The 24655-nt window shown below is 36.8% G+C and overlaps 1 protein-coding gene across 1 annotated transcript in view; it reads right to left on the bottom strand.

Moving 5' to 3' along the window:
- Positions 1–866: 866 nt before the first annotated feature.
- zdhhc8b (zinc finger DHHC-type palmitoyltransferase 8b) overlaps positions 867–24655 on the bottom strand; it is a 78374-nt gene continuing 54585 nt past the window's right edge. Inside the window, exons 2-11 of the mRNA XM_067406867.1 lie at positions 16498–16619; positions 16169–16326; positions 15897–16069; positions 13511–13613; positions 13129–13220; positions 8559–8691; positions 8253–8364; positions 7764–7873; positions 6048–7090; positions 867–3625 (exon numbers count right to left, since the gene is read on the bottom strand). Coding sequence (XP_067262968.1) covers positions 3475–3625; positions 6048–7090; positions 7764–7873; positions 8253–8364; positions 8559–8691; positions 13129–13220; positions 13511–13613; positions 15897–16069; positions 16169–16326; positions 16498–16619 — 2197 coding nt within the window. The 3' untranslated portion in view covers positions 867–3474. The remainder of the gene's footprint in view (positions 3626–6047; positions 7091–7763; positions 7874–8252; positions 8365–8558; positions 8692–13128; positions 13221–13510; positions 13614–15896; positions 16070–16168; positions 16327–16497; positions 16620–24655) is intronic.

Below are 24655 nucleotides of genomic sequence, written 5' to 3' on the forward strand. Positions count from 1 at the left end.
TAAAGAGACACAAATGACTGTTCAAGTTATATTTATTCAGCTTTTTTTTTCTTGATGAACAAAAATAATAGATGTACCTTGATATGAAACTATAATGTCTTCATTTCATCTCAATGAAATACTTCATCACGAAAAAAGTCCCATAGTTGTTCTTTTTCTTTAACTGTACAACTTGTTTCATTTAAGCAGAAGGTGACGCTGTGCCAGACAGCGGCAGTGAAGGACAGGGATGATGACATGACCAAACACAGTGAAACTTTCACAGAAATGGAGCCTGGCAAACTGTAAAGGCCTTTCCATGACCATATGAGTAATTTACAATTTCAAGGAGCTGTTTGACTGGGATTATGACTCTTTTCACAGGCACCGAAATGATGTTTGTACTATATCAGTGCTTGAGTGTCTGTAGTCTGTCAGACCCCTAAGGCAGATCTGTGAGGAAATCACTATGAATTCCTTGGATAGTCATCTGATGAGCAGCAGTGAAGTCCAAGTACGGTGCATTTTCAGTCAGCAAGACATCTGTAAGATCACCCTGTCAGAGATGTCAATAACCTAATCAACACTTCACTACAAAATGATACTTATAAAATTGTTAGGTCTTTAATCATGAACAGGCCACAGTGAAGTTTTCAACAGGTAGGTAGGAATTTGCCACTTTCGCCTGTGTTGCCCATTTAATTTCTTGAGAAAAATTGAATTTCACTTCACCTAAAAAAATAATAATAATAATATTATATATATATATATATATATATATATATATATATATATATATATATATATATATATATATATATATATATATATATATATATATATATATATATATATATCTCAGCATGTCTTGCACCAGTGACAATTTCCAAGACCTGTTTCTCTTTCACTTTCAAGCTCTCTCGCTCTTAAAAATTTTAAAAGCAGGGTAAACAAGAGAAGTTGTTATAGGCCATAACTATATGACATAACTGGCTCAAAATGAGCTAATAACCCTTATTTCAACTAATTTTAAGGGTTGTTATTGTAAGTAAGGTTAATAAATTCACTCATTTTAAATGTGAGCATTTGTCTACGTAATACAGATGCCTGCACAATACACACACCAGTGTTTGCTGTAAAATCAAAAGTGACTACAACTACTCTTGAAAGTGAGAAGGGAAGGTGAGGCTGAGGTTTTCTGAATTAAACTTCCTTAGCCAACATTTATTACAAAGGTATGTTGGGTATTCCAGAACTGAATGAATTGAAAGGGACGTATGAAGATATTTACTTTAAATACGCTACCGGTCAACAGTTTGGGGTTGGTAAGATTTTTGAATGTTTTTGAAAGAAATCACTTAAGCTAACCTAGGCTGCCTTTATTTGATCAAAAATACAGCAAAAACAGTAACATTATGAAATATTATGTCAAAGCTGAATTTTCAGCAGTAATTTGCTGCGTTCATGCCATGTTTTTACTGTAATTGCGAGATGATGTTCTACTCGGAGCTGTTCACGTTCTCGGAATTATGAGTTTTTAAGGCAACGCTATCAACGACAGTATGGATCTACAGCAGTCAGTTGGTACAGTGGTCACATGGTACAAGTCGTAGCTCTCAGAAAATTCCCAGTTTACAAGTTGTAATTACGAATTCTATGAGGACGTGAATGCTTTTTATAAGTTACACAATCTCCTGATTACGGTAATTCTGACATGGCTAAACATCTGTTACTGTAGTCTTCAGTGTCACACGAATCATTCTCTGTTGATTTGGTGGCCAAGAAACATTTTTTATTATTATCAATGTTGTCAGTTGTGCTGCTTTCTTTGACCAACAGAAAAAAACAGTATTTTTTTTTAAATAGATTGTTTTCTGTAACAACGCAAGTCTTTACTGTCACTTTTGATCAATTTTATGTCCTTGATTAAAAAATAAAATAAAAAAATACTGACCCTAAACTTTTGAATGACAGGGTATAAAGACCATGTGTCATTGTCATTATGATTTAAAAACTCTCTCAAATGGATCCAGCATTCAGAAACAAGCATCTTAACTACATCCTAAGACATCCTATAATACCATTTTAATTCTCTTTCAACATTTGTTCATTGAAAAAAAAAAAAAAAAAAAAAATCTTAACAGAAAGTGCTACTTTCAACTAATCAAAATGGCAATGCATATTTACTAATTTGTACAAATAAATTATAAAATACGCAGAAAAAGAAGAAAAATCCACTCAAAAAAAATACAAACACCCATTTGAATATCTGTATAAAAAGTGAAATATACCAAACCATTGAAAGTTGGGTTTTAAAAAACACAAAAGTTATAAAAATAAAAGAAATGAAAAATATTTGGGATGTAGCCATGAATAATCATCATGATTTTCTAATCTATTACAGGTAAAGGGAAATGGGAAAGCAATAAAACAACTTGGATATTGTGGATCTTAATTTCAGTACAACGGGTTAATTAATCTTTAACTTAAATCCTTTAAGGAAAGGAAAGAGTATTTTTCAAATGCATGTTGTAAGACAAAGATTACTGTAAAACATGGTAGAATATGGCTTTAACATCTGGCCAGTACAGCTAATACACAGTGGTGTGTTTCTGTTTACATATTCATAATTCGTCCACTACAAAATACTTTTTATAAAGAAAAACAAAGGTTGAAATAAAGTTAACACTGGTGATAACAACCAGTATCCAACATATGAAACTTTTTTTTTTTTTTTCATTGTCTTTTCTTTCTTTTTTTATATTACATATACAAGTATATATTTATTTCTATGGTAGCTTATAGTTTTACATTAGAAAAGTGTAAATGACCACCATATTTGAAAAATAAAACTTCTGTGTAGGTTTTTAAATTACCCAAGTGCTGTTATGGTTTGTTTGGAACCTGATTGCTTAACAGAGAAATGCATTTGAAATGAAACCCTGATTATTAGATCAGTATAATGACAAAAATATAGTAGTAATGGAGTTACTGGCATGTACATATACACTCACATTCAAGTGTGTGAAAGATCAGCATACTGAGCACGTTTGCATTCAATAAGTGACCTTTGACCTTTTATATACAAACAACTGAACTGACACATACATATTCAGCCCTTAATGGTATATATAGATTTTTTTTTTTTTTTTAATTGCATTTTAACAATTAAACCAGTATTTTCTGTTGTGTGTGAGATTTATATCCTCTGACGGCTGATACTTTAAAAAACATACAATGCTTTTTTGATTAAGCAGCTCCAGTTATATTTTACACCGAGTCACATGGAAAGTCTCTTTAGCGAAGAGAAGGCCAATGCAAAATCTTCTCCCAAAAGACCTGCCCCGGATACTGCGAGTCTCCTGATCGGTTAATTTGAGTATTATTTCATAAAACTGTGAAAAGAAAGAGAAACTTGTTCTCTTGAGCACAAGTGGAGGTGTTGTTGCCATGGCAGTGCTTTTCCTCACAGGCAGTGGCTCTTCCAGCTGTCCGTCAAACAGAAATCTCATATGTAGTTCCACCCACTCCTGTGACCTTTTTGACATTGGTGTGTCTGCTGGGAGTTCCAGAAGGAGTCCCTAGATGGCAGTCACGTGCTTGGCCCTTTAGTTGCCCGTTGACTTTACCTGGACCGAGGTCCTCTCTATGTGGAGAAAATATCAAAAACAGGAAGATGTATTTGAGGTGGTTCTTTTCCAACTGTTATCCTCTTTTGTTCTTCATTAGACAGGCAGATAGTCAAACATGTACTAAATGGATTGAAATGTTACAAATGAAGATAAGCTAATGAAAAAGAGGTCATAACTGAAAAGTAATGGAAGGGAATATATAATTAACATTAGTACAGGACTCAAAAGTAAGGAGTCAGTGCAAAACAGTTTAGGGTAAGTTGACAAAACAGTTACTTGTCCACAAATTATGCCTTGCAAACTTTTTTTTTTTTTTTTAAAGGTACACTATGTAACTTTTTTTTATTCAAAATTAACAAAAATCAAATGAGTCAATACATCATCAATCCTTCTTCCAATCCTTTTACCCTGATTCACTATGTTAAGCCTATTATAAGTGTTTAAATTTTAGACTAGGTCTAGGACGATACCATCACGATACTTGGGTGCCGATACGATATGTATTGTGATTTTTAAGAATTGTGATTCTACAAGTATTGCGATTCAATATTGCTATGTATTGCAATTTTTGTTTGCTTTTTAACTCTCTAAACTCTAAAAGTTGAATGATAAATTCAATAGAGACATCTACGGATACACAATCTGCGCCATCGTGTATAAGATGATGGTGCAGGTTGTAAGATGTCTCTCCATCCCCCATTTTTAATTTTCTTGTGTTCACTAGTAAGTGATATGATGTCATATAATACTCACCGATACAACACATATCGCCCTCTGCTGAAATAAAAACTAAGGAGGTAGCTTTCCTCTACCTCATCTATAAGCAAGGACTAAAAACAATTTAATACGAATTAATATAGATTCTGGAATAAAAAAATAAAAAATTGCAATAGTTAGGTGAATCAATTTTTTTCCCAGCACTATTTCAGACCTGAGGGGGTGGTTTTTCACAGGAAATTGTGTACATATTATCATTTGCCTGTGCGTGTCCCGTCATATGCTGGCTACTTTGAAGCGTGTATGGTGTGAGAGTGGCATAGGTTAGTTGTCACAATGAGCAAGAAAGTTTGACATGGAGCACGGTAAATCTAGAACCTCAGAGGAATCACCCATTTAAAAAAAAACGCTGAACAGAGGAGAGTCTGCTGGCAAATAGAGAACACGACAGAGCACGTAATAAAACAAGAATCAGCATTGGCTTGGTGGAGATGGCAAGAACTGAGGGCCAAAAGTTACATAGTGTACCTTCAAATCTGTTTATGATTTTTTTTTTCCCTTCACAATTTACTAAAAATGAAGCAAAAAAAGCATTGAAAAATATAATCATTATTACTAGAAAAAAAAAAAAAAAAATACACTGCTAGTCGGCACAAGATAGCCTCGTGGGCAGCACGCCGACATATAGCATTGTTGCGCTTTGGGCAACCCGATCCCATCCCCCATCTCTCTCCCACCCCGCTTCCTGTCCACTCTATACTATCCTATCACAATAAAGGCAAAAAACAGCAAAATAAAAACTTTCAAATACACCGCTAAAAAAATGTATCATTCATTTTGGTGGGGTCTATAAAAATGTTGTCAAGAAAAGCAAAAAATTTCTTACTGTTGAGCCCTGTAATAAAGCAATATATTAAAGAAGATACAATGGCATAAAGGTATGATAGATCAAATCAAAAATAAGAACAAAATTAAGTCAGTCTAAAAAAAATTAATGAATGAATGAATATATATTATATATATATATTATATATATATATATATATATATATATATATATATATATATATATATATATATATATATATATATATATATATATAAATGAATTTGTATACACATATATGACAGAGATTAAAAAGCACTACTTATGCATAAAAAAGCAACTCAAACAGAACAAAAACACATGAAGGGATATCACATCATGATTTTGTATATTACATTGATTTCTTATGATGCAACACTGTTTATGAGATTACTATGATGCAATGAAATGTACAGTAGGCCAGAAGTAGATGCCATGCAAAATGTGTCATAAATAAGCTCATGAATATGAATGAAGAGACATGCAGAAATTGAAACTGATGATAATGAGGGGGGGGGGGGCTACCAGAAACACAACCATTATTTGGCTACCAGAAACACAACCATTTTTTCCTTCTCTGCAGAAAGGCAAAAAATAAAAATTAAATAAAAATAAATAAAAATAAAATAATCAATCTTATGTATTCTCAATAACAATAATGGCAGAAATTAATTTATTAAAGTACAAAAACCAGCACTCAAAAAAAAAACATAGCACAAATGAAATCTCTTTCCAGAACCTTACAGATCAGAGCGTACATATCTCATGAACATCTAGCCTGTTTAGTCTATACATCATGCAGCTATTCTCACCCTCTTCACTGATTGGTTAAAAGTAGATGCTATGTGTCATACCTTGTACCCAGACGTGGTGAGTCCGCCCTCTCCAGGGCGCTAATGAAGGCAACCTTCTGATGCGCGTATGATGGGGAACGGGGCACTGCTGTCGGGGAGTGATGCGATTGGTGCACCGGAGAGCGATATTGGTATTCGGCTATCCTGCCTGTACTGCCTCCATCTGTGTGGAGGGATGTAGTAGAAGTCCTCGGTGCTCTGGTAAGCGAGGATGCAGAGGAACGCAGAACAGGGGTTCGGGGAGTGTATCCCATCAAGTTCCCATCCCGAGAGCTGCACACAGGAGGGGTGGGCTCTCGGGATCCGGGGCCTCTAGGGCCGTCAGGGTAGCACGTCCCAGGTGGGAGTCCATAGGCGGCTCCACTGCAGGTGTCAAACACACCCGAATCGTTGGCGTAGGCCACCGGTGCTTGAGTGTGCCGAAGCATGAGTTTCTCCCTCTCCTCAAACTCCTTCCTCTCCTGGATGGAGGCCATGATGGTTTTGGAGAGGTTGTCGTAGCGGACGGGCGAGGGATCTCGCTCTCGATCTCTCGGGTGTGGTGACTGCCGCCCGTACATCGCTCCTACGTGCACAGGGCTGTAGGCCGGCGGGCCGGCGTGTCGTTGAAGCTCAGGCCCTCGTACGTGGCACATTTTAGTGGGCAAGTAAGGTGAATGAAAACCCATAGAGGGCACTCCCGGGTGGGCAGCACATTCGCCCAGAGATGGTGTTATGCTGGGGGTTAGCAAGCTATCGTAGGACAGGCTGCCATTGCGACCGGATAACGTCCCCGGAGAGAAGACTCCTTTGTGAGGGGTGGAAGTGACTGTATCTGGTTTGCTGCCACCCAGTGGCACACGGTCGGCCCTGTTCACTCCTTGTTTGAGACTGAAGGAGCGAGATGTCGTGCTGAAAGAGTCCAGCTGGAAAGGAGAGGACTGGTACGTTCGGTGGAGAGGAGTGCTGCGGTAGTCTGGCAGATCAAGATTCGGCTCTGAACGGTAATCGTGACCTCGCTCCTCCAAAACTGCAGAGGGCTTACCATTCTCAGACATTACAATCTGAAAACAGATGAATATATATGAAAGATTTTTTTTATTATATTATATCATATCATATTATATATTTCAAAGGTTTGGAGTCAGTAATAGTTTTTTTTATAAAAAATTAATTCTTTATTATTCAACAAGGATGAATTTAACTGATCAAGTGACAGTAAAGACTTTTACATTGTTACAAAAGATAACTATTATTTCAAATAAATTTTGTTCTTTTGCACTTTTTTCATTAAAGAATCCTGAGAAATAGTAACACGGTACTAACAAACATATTAAGCCAAACAACCATTTTCTAATGATAATAATATAAATGATATAAATAAAAATACTAATAAATGAAATAATAATAAATGATACTTGAGCACCAAATCACCAATTAGAATGATTTCTGAAGGATCATGCGGCACTGAAGACTGGAGTAATGATGCTGAAAATTCAGCTTTGATCACAGGAATAAATTATATTTTAAAATATATTAAAAATAGAAAACAGTCATTTTAAATAGTAATAATTTTTCACAAAAATATTGTTTTAGCTATATTTTCAGTCAAATAAATGTAGCCTTGATGAGCATAAGAAGTTCTTTCAAAAAGATTTAATAAATCTTAGTGACCCCAAACTTTTGAACTGTGTATATTATATTGCCAAAAACATTGTTTTAGTCTGTTGCTCCCACCTTCTCTCCAGTTGCGTGATAGTGCACTTTAGGCATGGTGCCAAAGGAAGGTCGGTATTTGTACATGGCAGGGGTGGATGGATTGGTGGGTTTGCTGGACAGGGAACTCTCTGGAAAATGTGGCACAAATTAAATGAATGACTCAACAGTACTGCGATATAATCCAACACCAGATGGCAGTAGAAGTGCAGTTTAGAAAAAGATGATTTAACAACCTGCCAAAAGTGCCTACTGGAGACACAAGCAGAATTCAGGCTTTAAATAATTAGGTGAATACACAATTTTTTTTATAATGACGTTTTTTAAATAATTTTAAATAACATAAAAAAAAAAAATCACAAGCCAAATATGTTTAATTATATAAATTACAGTTACATAAATTAATTTTGTTAAAATTTGGCGCTGACTGCAAAAAAAAAAAAAAAAAAAAAATACTAAACTGCAAACCATTTGACTATGAGTGACCGGCTGTTCTGTAGCGCTACTTGCCTTCGCTGGAGGTGAGTTGACTCTTGAGCTGGTTGTAGCGATCCGCTTTTGGTGGCAGAGGTGGCTGTTTATCCATACTTTTATCATCCACACCATCCAGACTGGTCTTAGACTAAAGCACACACACAAAAAATGCACCATGCATTTTAATAATTCCAGTTTACATTGAAATCTAAATGATGAGCCTGTTTTGATGCCATTATGAACAGCTGGTGTAGCTGTACTTACTACAATAGCAGAAATTATTAAACACCATTGAAATTCCAGGTTGTAGGCAGACAGAATTAAAAGCTTTTGTGGACTCACTTTGCTTCGTAGGATGTTACTATGGATACCATTATCACTGACTTTTACAGTGACGTGTCGGTTAGAGAGGTCAGGGCGGAGGAATGGTGGTTTCAAAGCGATGGGAATTTTCTTCCTGGGATCAGAGATATACCTGTAGAGCAGATATACAACAGATGACAAGATGTGTTGAAATGTTTTCCTTCCAAAACCTCACAGGTTAGATATTTTTAGATAAAGCCATTCATGGGTCAGACTTAATCAGTGTATAGCATTTAAAAATGATTTCTGAAAGATCATGTGACACTGAAGACTGGAGTAATGATGCTGAAAATGTAGCTTTGACATCAGCAGAATAAATTACATTTTAAACTAGATTCAAATAGAAAACAGTTGTTTTAAATTGTAATAATATTTCACAACATTACTGTTTTTACTATATTTTTCATCAAATAAAGCCTGATCCCAAACTTCTGAACGGTAGTGTATCATAGCTTCCATTCGTAAGAGTCTGATCCATTTACAAAACAGACTGATCTGTTTCTCGAGTTCTTGAGTCAAAAGAATGATTCACTCATGAATCAGATGTTGTTACTTCTCTCATGAACTCTCATGATTGTGCAAAGGAGAGCTAGTAGAGATCAAGATTTTCAGTTCATAATTTCAATTGTGCAAGGTGCAAGTACTATAGTGCACATAGTATAGACGACTTCTATGGTGCTTTTGTGCCCTTTTTGAAAACTGAAAACATCTATGTTCAGAAGAAAGAAAGTCATACTCATTTGAAACAACCTGGGGGTGAATAAATGACAAGTTTTTTCATTTTTGGGTGAACTACTTCTATAATTTATATTTCTGATTCAAGGAACGATTTAATTTGTCCTGTGGAAAAAAGTAGCAAGTTTATAGCAATATCCTTTTGTTCTGCAACAAGTCATTAACCTTGACTCTGAGTTTATACGGCAATCACTTTCTCTCCCCCCATTGTTACATGACCTGGTTCAAATCTTCAGTGCTATATGCTCTTCCTGCTCGGAGTGTCATAATACAGGCAAGAAAAACAGGACGCAATCTACCTTCCTATGAACCTCTATTCTTCTGAAATCCCTCTAGACTGTCTACAATGATAAACAACCTCTTTTTTTTCTCCATCTCTGTCTTCTGTTTATATTTATTACAGTGATTATTAATGGCATCACATATTTTAAAGCATATTTCCTTCTTGATTAAGTGTTTTAGATTACACACAATATAGTGCCACACTGTCTTCATTATAGCTGTCGAGAGCATTGCAAAGAATATTTTTAAATGTCATGGTGTCATTTTCTGTTTCATTTCAAAATGTGTGTCCTGAGAATTGTGTGTTTGATTATAAAATATATTTGAGACTATAGACTATATACAGTATCTCACAGAAGTGAGTACACCCCTCACATTTTTGTAGATATTTTATTCTATCTTTTCATGTGACAATACTGAAGAAATGACACTTTGCTACAATGTAAAGTAGTGAGTGTACAGCTTGTATAACAGTGTAAATTTGCTGTCCAACACACAGCCATTAATGTCTAAACCGCTGGGCACAAAAGTGAGTACACCCCTAAGTGAAAATGTCCAAATTGGGCCTAAAGTGTATATTTTTTCCAGCACTGCCTTAACCCTCTTGGGCATGGAGTTCACCAGAGCTTTACAGGTTGCCACTGGAGTCCTCTTCCACTCCTCCATGAGGACATCATGGAGCTGGTGGATGTTAGAAACCTTAAGCTCCTCCACCTTACGTTTGAGGATGCCCCACAGATGCTCAATAGGGTTTAGGTCTGGAGACATGCTTGGCCAGTCCATCACCTTTACCCTCAGCTTCTTTAGCAAGAGAGTGATCGTCTTGGAGGTGTGTTTGGGGTCATTATCATGTTGGAATACTGCCCTGCGGCCCAGTCTCTGAAGGGAGGGGATCATGCTCTGCTCATTCATGGTTCCCTCAATGAACTGTAGCTCCCCAGTGCCGGCAGCACTCATGCAGCCCCAGACTACAACACTCCCACCACCATGCTTAACTGTAGGCCAGACACACTTGTCTTTGTACTCCTCACCTGGTCGCCACCACACATGCTTGACACCATCTGAACCAAATAGGTTTATCTTGGTCTCATCAGACCACATGACATGTTTCAAGTAATCCATATCCTTAGTCTACTTGTCTTCAGCAAACTGTTTGCGGGCTTTCTTGTGCATCATCTTTAGAAGAGGCTTCCTTCTGGGATGACAGCCATGCAGACCATGTGCAGACCCCCCACCCCTTCAACCTCTGCAGCACTCATACGTCTATTTCCCAAACACAACCTCTGGACATGACGCTGAGTACATGCACTCAACTTCTTTGGTCGACCATGGCGTGGCCTGTTCTGAGTGGAACCTGTCCTGTTAAACCACTGTATGGTCTTGGCCACCGTGCTGCAGCTTAGTTTCAGGGTCTTAGCAGTCTTCTTATAGCCTACGCCATCTTTATGTAGAGCAACAATTCTTTTCTTTTTTTCAGATCCTCAGAGTTCTTTGCCATGAGGTGCCATGTTGAACTTCCAGTGACCAGTATGAGAGAGTGAGAGGGATAACACCAAACACACCTGCTCCCCATTCACACCTGAGACCTTTTAACTCTAACGAGTCACATGACACCGGGGAGAGAAAATGGCTAATTGGGCCCAATTTGTGTACTCACTTTTGTGGGCAGCGGTTTAGACATTAATGGCTGTGTGTTGAGTTATTTTAAGGGGACAGCAAATTTACACTGTTATATAAGCTGTATACTCAGTACTTTACATTGTAGCAAAGTGTAATTTCTTTAAGTGAAAAGATATAATAAAATATTTACAAAAATGTGAGGGGTGTACTCACTTCTGTGAGATACTGTAGATCTGGCTATGTGAGACTATAGTTTGAATTAATCCCTTTTCTTTGCATGACACATTGACATTACAGTACAGAATAGCTCTTTCAGTGTTATCCTGAACATTGTATAAGCATTCATTTCATGTTTCACTGAACAGAAGAGAGGCTCTCGGGAGGTCACATCCTTTTGATTTTATCTGCAAAAACATCTTGGCTTTCATAGACAACCTAGAAAGTGGTGGAAGGTCTCATTTTGTTAAGTTTCGTTACAAGTTGTTCATCCATTGGCAATAAAAAAAAAAAATTGAAATGAAATTTCTTATAGCCTCTAAATTTTAAGAAAAGAGTGTACACAGTGAAATTGGTAATTAACCCCGTAACTGCCATCGTCCCGGCTTGTGGGATGCTTGGCGCTCTTTTTATTTAGTGCATTGTTTCATATAACATATTTTAATAATCATAAATTAGGTATAATTCGAAAGATATGAACTCAAAATTCATCCTGTAAAAACCGTTTTGAAATTGGATGTTGCGTTACCATGGAAACTGTATTCTAATTTATTTTAGCGGGCTCCTCCCCTAGTGGGCAGTGTCAGGTTTCATATTACAATTGTATTTACTTTATACTTTATATTTAAAACATTTCTAATCTTGACAAAACGCATATCGTCAGAAACGTCGGAGTCTTACGGCTCAATTTTTGGTGATTGTTTTATAATGTAAGTGATATTTGGATAGAAATGTAAAAAATTGTTACAGGAGGGTGCAAAATTTCAATGGAATGTGGGTGACACCCGGTAGATATTTTTGGTATAGCGTCTAAACAAAATATCACAGACTATTAGATTTGGCTTTGATAGCAAATTTAGAGTAAAAATATTTGATAAAATATTATTTAGTACAGTACATTTGATTTACAGTAAATATAAACTTCTATAACTTTTTCATACTTATTTTTTGAAGTGCTTTCACTTCATGAATAATCTACTGAGTGTCTTCTTTAAAACGAGACCAACCATATTGGATACCTTATTGGTTTGGATAGTGCATTTTCATGTCTAAGCTCAAAAAGGAGGGTGACTGTTAAAGGGTAAATAGTCAATTGTAGCATTTGCCAAAGAGTAATGTACACTGCATCCTGTTTTGCAAATGGAAAATAACACAACCTAATTCAAATTCATTCAAAGTGAAACACCCATCTGTCTGTTCCAAAATGGCTCATAGCAAAAGATAGCCATTAAATGCCAAGCAACCAGCTGTCAGGAGCCGTGGAAACACACCGTGGCCGGTGTCTTTCACGCATTTCCGGTATTGGTGCGGGTCACTGTGATTTTGCCAAGTAAGACATGTTAAGACAAAATATGTTGATCCAGGAACAACATTCCAGTCTGAAAATTTAGTCTTAAACCTATTCCTACCCCTAAACCTAATCCTACCCATAACTTATCCCTAAAATCAGAGGGGAAAGATAGGTGAATAACACTGATGTAGAAGCACACCTAAACTTGACATAAACGGTAAACGGTAAACTTGTCCCTCAAATCTGATTGGTTGATTGGAATGTTGTTCCAGGATCAACAAAGATGTTGATCCAGGAACATGTCTGACTTGGCAAAATCACGGTGACCATGGGTGCGCATGCTTGTGACTCTCGCTGATTACGAACATGAATATATGTGTGTGTGGAAGCCTGTTTCTCATTTACCTAGGAGCAAGTGGACTGCATAAGACGTGTTTCACGTTGCCACAGCAACCCCGAGTGAATGGATTCACTCCTCCTCTGAACTTTCCTGTCACCTGAGAACAGAGAAAGAGAGAGAGAGAGAAAGAGGAAAAAAAATCTACTTTCAGCATACTGATGAGAGTGGAAAACAACTGTCCTTGACCCAAAGAACTGTAATGTGCATTGAAAATAACAGGCTTTGTAACAGATGTCATGCACAAACAACAGAAGGCAATCAAGTTGAAAAGACATAAAGGTGATTCTGAGTGGGTGTGCAACATGTGACCACAATTCTGTCTCGACATGTGCGTATGTTGTTACACAGACCGGATTAACATATTTAGTGGCATGTAATTTGGTTCACCTGTTCGTTTGTGGTCCGTCCTCTGGCTACAAGAACCATGTGAAACCCAGTGAGGCCCATAACAGGGATGAAGAACAGGCCAGTCACACACATTACCACAAGACTAGACAGCAGGAGAGTCAAGGAGCCCACAAAATCACAGCCAGTCAGAACATTTTTGATTTTTCATACACAGCTAAAGCCCAAAGTATACTTCACCTTATAAGCGTACACGAGGGTCAGCATTCAGTGTGCGTAACGCAGTTTACATCATCAGAATATGCGCGTACTGTACGACCACCGCCGGATTTTTGCAGTAGTCCCTCACTGCAGAACACTCGAGATCCAGGGGGCGGAATTGGGTAGGTTAAGGGATATGTAAAGTGGGAGGAGTTGGATCCAGATCCAGTGGGTGGAGATGGGTAGGTTTAGATCCAGTGGGCGGAGACGGGTAGGTTAAGGGATATGTAAAGTGGGAGGAGTTGGATCCAGATCCATGGGGTGGAGATGGGTAGGTTTAGATCCAGTGGGCGGAGACGGGTAGGTTAAGGGATATGTAAAGTGGGAGGAGTTGGATCCAGATCCAGGGGGTGGCGATGGGTAGGTTTAGATCCAGTGGGCGGAGACGGGTAGGTTAAGGGATATGTAAAGTGGGAGGAGTTGGATCCAGATCCAGGGGGTGGCGATGGGTAGGTTTAGATCCAGTGGGCGGAGACGGGTAGGTTAAGGGATATGTAAAGTGGGAGGAGTTGGATCCAGATCCAGGGGGTGGAGGATGGGTAGGTTTAGATCCAGTGGGCGGAGATGGGTAGGTTAAGGGATATGTAAAGTGGGAGGAGTTGGATCCAGATCCAGGGGGTGGGAATGGTAGGCTTATATCCAGGGGGAGGAGTCCAGTAGGTTAAGGGATAGGTAAAGTGGGAGGAGTTGGATCTAGATCTAGATCTAGATCTAGATGCAGTGAGGACCATCTCGATTTTTGAACTTTGTACACGCAAGTCACACATGTGCATTTAATTTTTTTGCAGTAATTACTGTATCCACAAGGTGGAAACCATGTCCTGTGAGTGCTGATTCACAAGGTAGTCCATGAAAGACTGCATAAACAGAACAGACCGGATGCGTGCAAGCTACAGCAACAATGGAGACCTACACAAACGAGAGATTGTGCGAAGAGGTTAGAAAGTAGCACGTCCGTCGAACAAAAACTTCACAATGGCTGACCGCCGGCTTGGTGTGTTCCAGGCTATAGGGGTATCACAATTTGTCGAAATGCGCATGTGTCGAATACCTGTGTACGAGTCAAGTTAAGTATACTTTGCAAGGCTTTGCGTTCGACTGTGCAAAGAACAAAGTATACTTTGGGCTTAAGGGGAGCAGGATTGTGAGCCAATGAGATCTCACTGTGGGCGTGGCCACCTTGTCAGACAAACAGTGTTGTTATTGTTAAATAAAACTAAAACTACTAAAAAACAGAAGTAAAATATAAATATTACATGAAAAATGTAAACTTAAACAAAAATTGCTTTTGGCAAGGAACTAAAATGTCAATTATAGTACTAAAATTATATATATGAAGAGTTCAGATGCAAAAGCCTCTAAAAGCCATCTGAAATTTTCTTCTAAAAAGAGCATTTTTATCAAACTTGTATGTTTAAGTTCAGCAATTTCAGTTTAATGGCAATTAATAGGTCCTTTTCATTTCCATTAAAGTGAAATAACTGTACATAAACATACAACCTTAATGAAAATGCTCATTTTAGAAGAAAATTTTAGATAGCACTTAGAGGCTTTTGCATCTGACCTCTTCATATATATATATTATATATATATATATATATATATATATATATATATATATAAATTTTGGTTTGACTATATATATATATAGTCAAACCAAAATTTATTAATAAAATATGACAAGATTTCAGAGTTAAACTGTGTCAGAAAACATTAATCTGAATAATTTTTGGTTCCAAATTTTTATCAATTTTACTGATAGTCCACTGTATGAATAATTTTTGGGTATAATATGTCACAGTTGGGTATAATATGTCACAGCCACTTTATTTTGCTATCCTCACTTACATAAAGGAACTATTGTGCTGCACCCACTAGTAAAAATATATCAAAAATATCAAAAATGTCTGAATAATTTTTGGTTTGACTGTATATACTGTGTGTGTATATATAAATGACACAATTAAACTAAACATAAAAAATAATAGCCAATTCAAAATGTAACACTAAAATAATGAAACAAAAATAAAGATTTGACAACAAAAATACCCCCAAATATTTTTTTTTCCAATATTCTTTCTCACCTCACTTTTGATTGGTAGGCAAGTCAATTTATTAAATACAACTAAATGAGCTTTCATAAAATTTGTACTTCATGGAAGGATACGTCACAGTTGAGTGGAGTGCACTCAGCGTCTCAAGGTGATGTAACACGAACAGCAGGCCAAAGGAAAATACGCCCACCATGTGAACACTTAGAGACAGCAGGAACAAGAAGAAATAGCGATAATTCCTCCGGCCAATGCAGTTGTTCACCCATGGGCAGTGATGGTCAAACTCCTACAGTGAGAAGAAAAGTATGTATGTGTGTGAGCGCTGGCATAGTGATCATTTTATATTACGCAGGAATGCTGGTATGTGTGTTCCTATGCGTCTCACCTCCACACAGTTGTCACACACACTGCAGTGTGAGCAGCGCGGAGGTCTGTAGAAGTGGCACGTGGCACACCACTTCATCCGCACCTGAATTCCCTTTATCTCCACGTTTTTATAAAGCGGAGCTCGGAAATCATCGTCCTTGTCTTCGTCCTCATCCGCTGTGATTGACAGAGAAACAGAAGGAAATTTCAACATTCACTTTAACATTGTGTGTGTCTTGTAGTATTCTAGACATCCTAACTATGGACCTACTTGTTGTACATATCTTAATCTCCAGACATTTGAAATGGAGAATGAATTGGGAAACCTAAATTATGACCGGATCATACCTCTGGGAAAAACTCCAGGGTCCATGAAGGTGGCCAGGCTGAAGTTGGCCAACACAAAGAGGAAGATGATGCCATTGTATAGAGGCACAACAGGGGAGATGGCCTTGGTTAACCACGGACACCTGAGAAGTTACAAGAGAGACAGAAGAATGCTAAAGATCAAAGCTGGATGAAGAATGTCTCTGTGTGGCTGTTCATTTTTTTCATTTTAATTGAATCCCTTGATGATTCATGCAAACCTCAGAAAACTTGTGAGCTGCTTTAAACAATCTTATGCTGATTACTGACAAAATATTGAACAAAAATGATAAAGTAAAATCATATTTGTGCAGTTATGTTTACTCTAGTGACAGACTAATTAATAAGCTGATTAAAAATCATTTTGGCTGATTACTGTAGCTAATTTACCTCCCCTTTGGTCAGTTAAAAAATGCACAATTTTTAAATATTATTTGATTATTAATGTTGCTGTCATTTTTATTATTATAATTAAAACAATAAAACATTGTTTGAAATGAAATGACAACAATAATTTAATACTAAAAATAACTACAATTTAATTTTTATTTAATAATTTAAATTGATACATATTAACAACAACAACAACAACAACAACAATAAAAACAATATGGCAGTTTACCATTTTTATTATTTATAATATAAAATATTGTATATTATATATTTTATAAATTGTATATTATAAATAATTAATTAAACCATAATAAATGTTTAATTATTGTTTTTATCATAGTTGTTGTTATTAATATGTATCAATTTAAATTATTAAATGAAAACAAAATTATAGTTATTACTAGTATATCATCATGATTGTTGTTGTTGTTGTTGTCATCATTTTCGTTATTGTAATTAAAACAAAACATTGTTTGAAATGAAATGATAACAACAATACTAATAATTATAATTATATAATAATAATACTAGTTTGGCACAAATGAAATGACAACAATAATTTAATACTACTAATAATAATAACTATAACTATAACTTTATTTTTATTTAATCATTTAAATTGATACTACATATTAACAACAACAATAAAAAAATTATCTATTACGGTAATGGTTTATTTATTATTTATAATATACAATTTTAATTATTATTATTATTATTATCCTTAAAAATAAATATTCAAATATATTATTATGTGCAGCTCCCGCATTAATTCATTTATATCTATGTGGCGAGCAGTGACGCGGGAGATAATGAGCTCCACCTGCGAGGCGCACCGGCCTTGAGTCTCTCACGGAGGAGCTCATTATCTCTTGCGTCACCGGCCTTGCGCCGTTCCCTCACGGCTCTCGCCCGCCCTGCTCGCCACAATCAATCATAAACACAGATATCGTTACTGGTTAATAAATAAACCTATACTAATCAACCAATACTTCAGTTCACAAAGCAGAGTGTAGCAATGTCTTATGGGTATACTGCTTATGTAGGAAAGCAACTACTGGTGCCCAACACATACAATATAAGACATTTAACAAGATGACATGTTGTAGTCCATGACTACCATAGCACCTTTCATAATACACCCTATAACTGGGCTCTACTCAGGTCTCATTTAAGATGGGTTAACAGGCAGAGCAGAGCATATATATATGAGCACTTCTAAACTTGGACCTGAGTCTATTACATTTCATTTTCTGGCCAAGAACCACCCATTCAGACAGGAAGACGCCATTGGATCGACATGTAAAGTGACCAACCACACTTATTTTAGAGGTACATAAATCTACAATATATTCATAGTGTAACCACAATGCAAATAAAATCATCCAAAGAAAGATTCAGCAGTCTTTAAGAATGGCTGTGATTACATTTCTTGCCTATGCTAAGGTTGTGTATGTGTGTGTGAGTAGTACAGCAGATGCATAATAAAGCAACAAGCCACTCAAGGACATGCTTTACTGTGATTTTACCATATTTATTTGATAAAAACAGCATTGTTCAACAAATAATTACATTTAATTATAGCAAAAATTATAATAAACAATATTTCCATTAAGTATAGTCCATTAGCCTAACTGCAGGCCGTTTATAGTTGCCAAGCAACTGTTACTGTATATTGGCCATTCCACAGCAGCTTCGAACACACCTCATCCAATCAGATTTTAAAGCTGGAACGACCTATAAGTCTCTAAACCCTCCTGCTACATCTATTCTCTCTCTGTAGTCAGTAGATCACAGTACTATTCTCTCGAACCCAAGGGAAAAGCACTAACTCATACTTCATCTGCACTGGAGCAATGCCAGGATCTTCTGAAAGGTGAGGTCTGTCACCTTTATCTCACTGATGAGATACGATACACTCATTCCATTCAGTTTTCTTTCAATTAATTTTTTCCCCCGTCATTTTAATCAGAGACCTAACAATGCAGTCCTGAGAATACAGAATAATGAAGTTGAAGGTAAGAATGATAAAGAGAGCAGATTCACCACCCTCAGACACAACAGAGCAAAACAGATGGAATAACTACTCCTTCACGCATAATCCAATCACAAACAGACGACCTCAGAATCAATCCATGCTGTGGGCGAAGAAATAAAAGCCTGTTTTATCGGCTGCATGAACATCTCCTTGGGGGTAAACAAGAACGTCAGGGAAATTATGGAATAAATACACTGCCTGTGAAATGCAATAACCCTTGATCTGCATCTGCAAGTGTCTTGCTCTGTGTGAAACAGAGAGCAGGCTGCGTTCATGAAGTAGTGTGCAGCAAGGCTTAAAGTGCCCTTCATCTGAAAGACAATGCAGAGATTTCTAGGTAAAGTTGGTCACATTATTTCTTAGCTTACACATTAAAACCAAAAACAGGCTAAAGGCTTGTTGGCCACACAAGCGCACACACACACACACACACACACACACACACACACACGTTTATTTTTGTGAATTGTGGGGACTTTCCATAGGCCGCAATGCATTTTATACTGTAAAAACCGTACTTTCTATCCCCCTACCCTACCCCTAACCCTAAACCTAACCATCACAGGAAACTGTGCACACCTTTATTTTCTCACAAAAACATAATTTAGTATTTTTATTAATTAATTTACATTGTGGGGACCGGTGGCTGGTCCCCACGATGTAGGTGAACTCAGGTTTATATTACATCGTGGGGACATTTGGTGGACAATATTACTGTTCTTCTTACTGTGACCCTGGACCACAAAAACAGTCATAAGGGTCCATTTTTTGAAATTGAGATTTATACATTATCTGAAAGCTGAATAAATAAATAAATAAGCAAGCTTATTGCTGAATAAATAAGCTTTCTCAATTATTTTTTTTCTCATTTGTTCCTGAATTTCTTTGGATCTCAACATGACGTGTAGCTTTTGAGGATCTTTTGGTCTACTTCAATTTGTCAGGCAGGTCCTATTTAAGTGATTTCTTGATTGCGAACAGGTGTGGCAGAAATCAGGCCTGGGTGTGGCTAGAGAAACTGAACTCAGGTGTGAGTATATCATACCACTGTATATTCATGGTAGGAAATTTACAAAAATGTCCTAGAGATTTTTGGCATAAAAGAAAAATTGATAATTTTGACCCATACAATGTATTGTTGGCTATTGCTAAAAATATACTGCGCGACTTATGACTGGTTTTGTGGTCCAGGGTCACATATTGCCAGGACTCTGGACATAAACCTAGACCAACAAGTCGACAAATTCATCAATTCCTTCTCTGTGTACATAATATGCAGTCAAACTGTTATGGTATGCATTTTAACAACATGACTAAAAGTGCATTAATTACCTTCATAAAATAATCTATGGTTAATTTCTTTAGTCAGGACTACAATGGAAATTGCCACTTCATTCCATTGGCGACTCCTACCAAGAATTAAACCAGCAAACTTTGTGTTAGCAGCCCTGTCCAGATCCTAAACCTACGTTTACCTGCAAGCCTCTGGTATAAAAGATCCCCCTATGTTAGTGTAAATTACACAGGCATTTTAACAACCCAAGGGCTGAGCTGGAAGGGTGTATATTAGGTTTCATTTAGGACATTCCCTGCAGTGTGTCTAACGCCTAGCTTCTCCAAACATTAGCATATCTGTGCCAGAGGCAGTCGCTTTTAAGGAGCCATCCATCTGTGAGGATTATAATTTGCCAACAAGATCAATATAGATAAAAGGAACAACCCTGTCAACAACAGCTTTAGGGAGCACAAATCTTTTAAACTGGTGCTAGGTAATTCATAACTATAAGAGATAAAAGGAAAAAATACATTAAATATGCTAGAAACTGTGCAGATAAAAGAGAGTGACATCACAGCCCAACAAATCTGGATGGAGAAATAACTGAACAATTAAAAGTAGGGTAGGTAATTTTTAATACCGAGCTAGCTTTGAAAGCGTAAGAGGCATTTTGGTTGTGGTGCTTATGACTGGCATCTCTCTTATAATGATACAATGAATCTGGAGCGATCCTGATATTTTCTCTCTCGAATCAATTTTGAGCTTAGCTTAGTTTTAACAGCAGATGGCGCTCTTGGCTAGTTTTTACCCACACACTCTCAAACGCTCATGAAGAAGACTGATGGACAGCGCTTGTGTGTTCGGCTGAGTCATGTAAGTGGTTAAATATACTTGCACCTCATCTCAGAATGCTTTTATGATGCGATATTTCTAATTCGCTTCAACCTTTTCAAACTTTATGAACGAATATTTTAGGTTTAAGTGGTCTGTGTAAAGGAACTGGAAGTAGTGCCACCTGTTGTTAAAAACTAAGCTCAGAATCGATTCAAGAGAGAATCACGATACATCGGAAAATATCAGTATCGCTCCAGATACTTTGCGTCGCGAATCAATTCGATGGATTGTCCCAGCCCTAGTTTTAACTCTGCTTAGCGTGAAACGCACTGATGACATGTGATGTATGCACCAGCAGGGCGCGTGAGGATATGTAAAAACATATGTTGATAGGCAGGTAGATCCTATTGTATCCCTTGGACCGAGGGATATGACTGGACAAACATTTTAGGGCCCCTAAATAGGGGTAGGCGATATGATCAAAATCTATTTCACAATATGAGAAATTTTATTTCACGATAACGATATATAATCACAATATAGTTATACTTAAAAGTGTTATTTTATCTAATTTCTGCTGTTAAAAATAAGAAAAAATAAGCAAATTACAAACAATAGGACATATAAAATAAGTTTTTCAGGTTTATTTAACATGTAGTTAGAATTAGTACAGAAATGTAATATTCAAATGTAATATTCAAGTCTTGAATATGAATTAATTATAAATGTATTTTATTAAAGCTAAAAAAAGTTATTCAGTCAAGAACAGTAAGTTATTTTCTCTTTTGTTTGATTCACATTAATGAAAGGTATATTAGGCTGCTGTCAATTTAAGACCAAACACACAGATACACATCAGTTTTGAACCCAACTGTTTACTTTCACTGGAGACATAAACGGCTGTGTTTACATGAAAACGGCACACAATGGGCATTTTGACATAACTGCATGTGTATTCGACCATTCAAGCGTAATAAGATGTAAAAAATGACTGAATTTGCAATCGCATGCTAAGAGACGTGGCTTAGGCTGTGTCAGTCAGTGTGAGCACTTTTCACTGCATTGTGCTTAATAGCACTTTTTAACATTGAGTACTTCCCAAATTCGTGATTGATTTACATACCGTGATATATACAATATAGAAAAATGGATAAAAACGATAGACATTTTATACCGTGGTAACGATATCGTCATAGCACCCAGCCCTAGTCCTATGGCTTCCATAGACAATATAAATACATATAAATATATTTAGACCACTTAACTTAGTGTTTTCTATTGGGATGTGAAGAGACTTTCAACCAGCACAAAAATTGTTTTTGAAGCAAATCACCTACCGTTCCTTTAATAATAAAAAAATATATTTTATACACGAATGAATGAATGATCTAACAGAGAAGCTATTTATTAGTGATGCTTGATAAGACGGTTATCACAATTACTACGTTCATACCTACCGTGATAAAATAAAATAAAAAAATAAATTGAAATAAAACTAACAGGGTGTTGCAGGTGGTTTCCAAGGCATTACACAGGTTGGGAATATGATTTGAATTGTTCATACTCCTGATCGCATGTATGAAAAATAATAATTGTTATACATGTCTTAACAACCACCAGTAATAAATATGTAGAAATATCTGCTTGGATCTGACAGCAAGTCATCAAACAGTTTTTTTTTTTCCCTCTATAGGTGTGTGGGATCATTTATATTCAGCATACACACCTCCAAGATGCACTGGGATGATGGATGTATTTCAGTGATGTAGATCCCATCTGACTACACAAATAACATATCTAAGTGCCAGAATAGAGGCAAAAGCTCTTGAAGTACCACCTATCATATCTGCAAGAGTGGAAATGCAACATCAATGCTAGGTTATGTGTTTGTTGTACACATTTTTTTCTTCACATTTACTGCATGAATGCCGTCTTATGCCTGCAGAGATAAGACAACTGAATTCACACCTCTATTATCTGTCTTTTTTTCCTTCACTTCACTCCTCGAGTTATTCCAAAGCAGTATGTGCCAATTAGTGAACCCTAGGAGTCCTGTATCTACAATAAACATTGTTTCATTAATCAACGTGTGAAATCTACATGATTTATAATGGAGCAGAAGAGTGCAGAAAAAGAGGAAGATTGTGATGCGCTTGAATACAGGAGAACATTAATCAGTTAGACAGGTGCTTACAGAGGGAACGTTGAGGCGCTAACGTTGTGTGGTGAACTGATCCACCCTGGAGCTTCTCACAACAGAGAAATGTAATTCGTTACAAGGACTTCCTGTAATGCCACCCTAAAAGAAAAATGTTCGCCCTACATTTTCCTCATTAGAATCTTAAGAAAGTAAATGACCGCTCCAGAGAGTAAGGTAGTGTGTGTTTGTGTATATAGTACACACACAAGGTTCAAAATTAACATTTGCCAAGCTTCAAATACAAATAAAAATGGCATTTTAATGGTGACCCTGTAGGGTTTGCAACTTAATAAATGGCTACCATGAAATCAAAATGGACAATTCTTGTTATTATGGAATATTGCAGTATTTATTATAAATTAATTATCAGTGGACATCATTATTTAATTCAAATTCATGTGCTTCCCCTCCCTCTTACAGTGACATCACTTCTCTTTTCTTATGATGCTTTTTTGGTGCAAGGCGGGACAACCTGTCACTCAAATGAGATCATATCAATAGCAAACAACAAATATTCAACGATCTGATCAATTCCCCCCTTACATTTTTTCTTGTTCGAGAAGCTGCTTCACTCAGATATATGTTACAATAGGGAAGAAAAGACTATCGCAACTTCCGCTTCGTGCCGATTTTACACTAATGTATCGTTCTTCATTTCACCATGAATTTCTTATACAAAACTCATTTTTTGAGTTTCATCAGTACTTGACCGTAGTGCAAATTCTGTCCAGTTACATTTGTGTCTCCATCATACAGTATATTTGAAAATAAGATTAAATGATTCCAAAATTAAATTGGTTCACAATGCATTCAAGAATCGCAACTGAATCAAATCAGTGTCAGAACAAATATTTACACCCATAGTGTTTACAATAAAGTTGTTCATCATCAGAGAGTGCTTTTGATCTCAATTCATCTGTCACTGTCAGGTATAGCAACAAGTAAACATTGGACCCTGCGGATACGCAGAGACTATCTCCCCATTTCTAATCTCAGTTGAGGGGAGTTTGTGGTGCAGCATTATCCAGTTTTCACTTATCCTTCCTGGGATGCCAATGTTTGGTTTCCCTTATCAGCTTCAGCAGTCAGTGTTTGCCAACTCATTCGTGGAGGCCCACAGGATCTCACAATATTCCTCCAGACCTCTAGCAGACCATTTACACACACACACACACACACACACACACACACACACACACACACACACACACACACACACACACACACACACACACACACACACACACACACACACACACACACACACACACACCCTAGTAAACCAATTAACCTATCATGTAGCTTATAATTAGCTTAATCAGGTATTTGCTGTATCCCAGTGCTGGACTGACTTACTGTAGCTATGAAAAATCCTCAACAGATTCAAATGGGTCCTAAA

Source organism: Chanodichthys erythropterus, chromosome 13, assembly GCF_024489055.1.
Source record: "Chanodichthys erythropterus isolate Z2021 chromosome 13, ASM2448905v1, whole genome shotgun sequence".
In the NCBI taxonomy this organism is placed as follows: Eukaryota; Metazoa; Chordata; class Actinopteri; order Cypriniformes; family Xenocyprididae; genus Chanodichthys; species Chanodichthys erythropterus.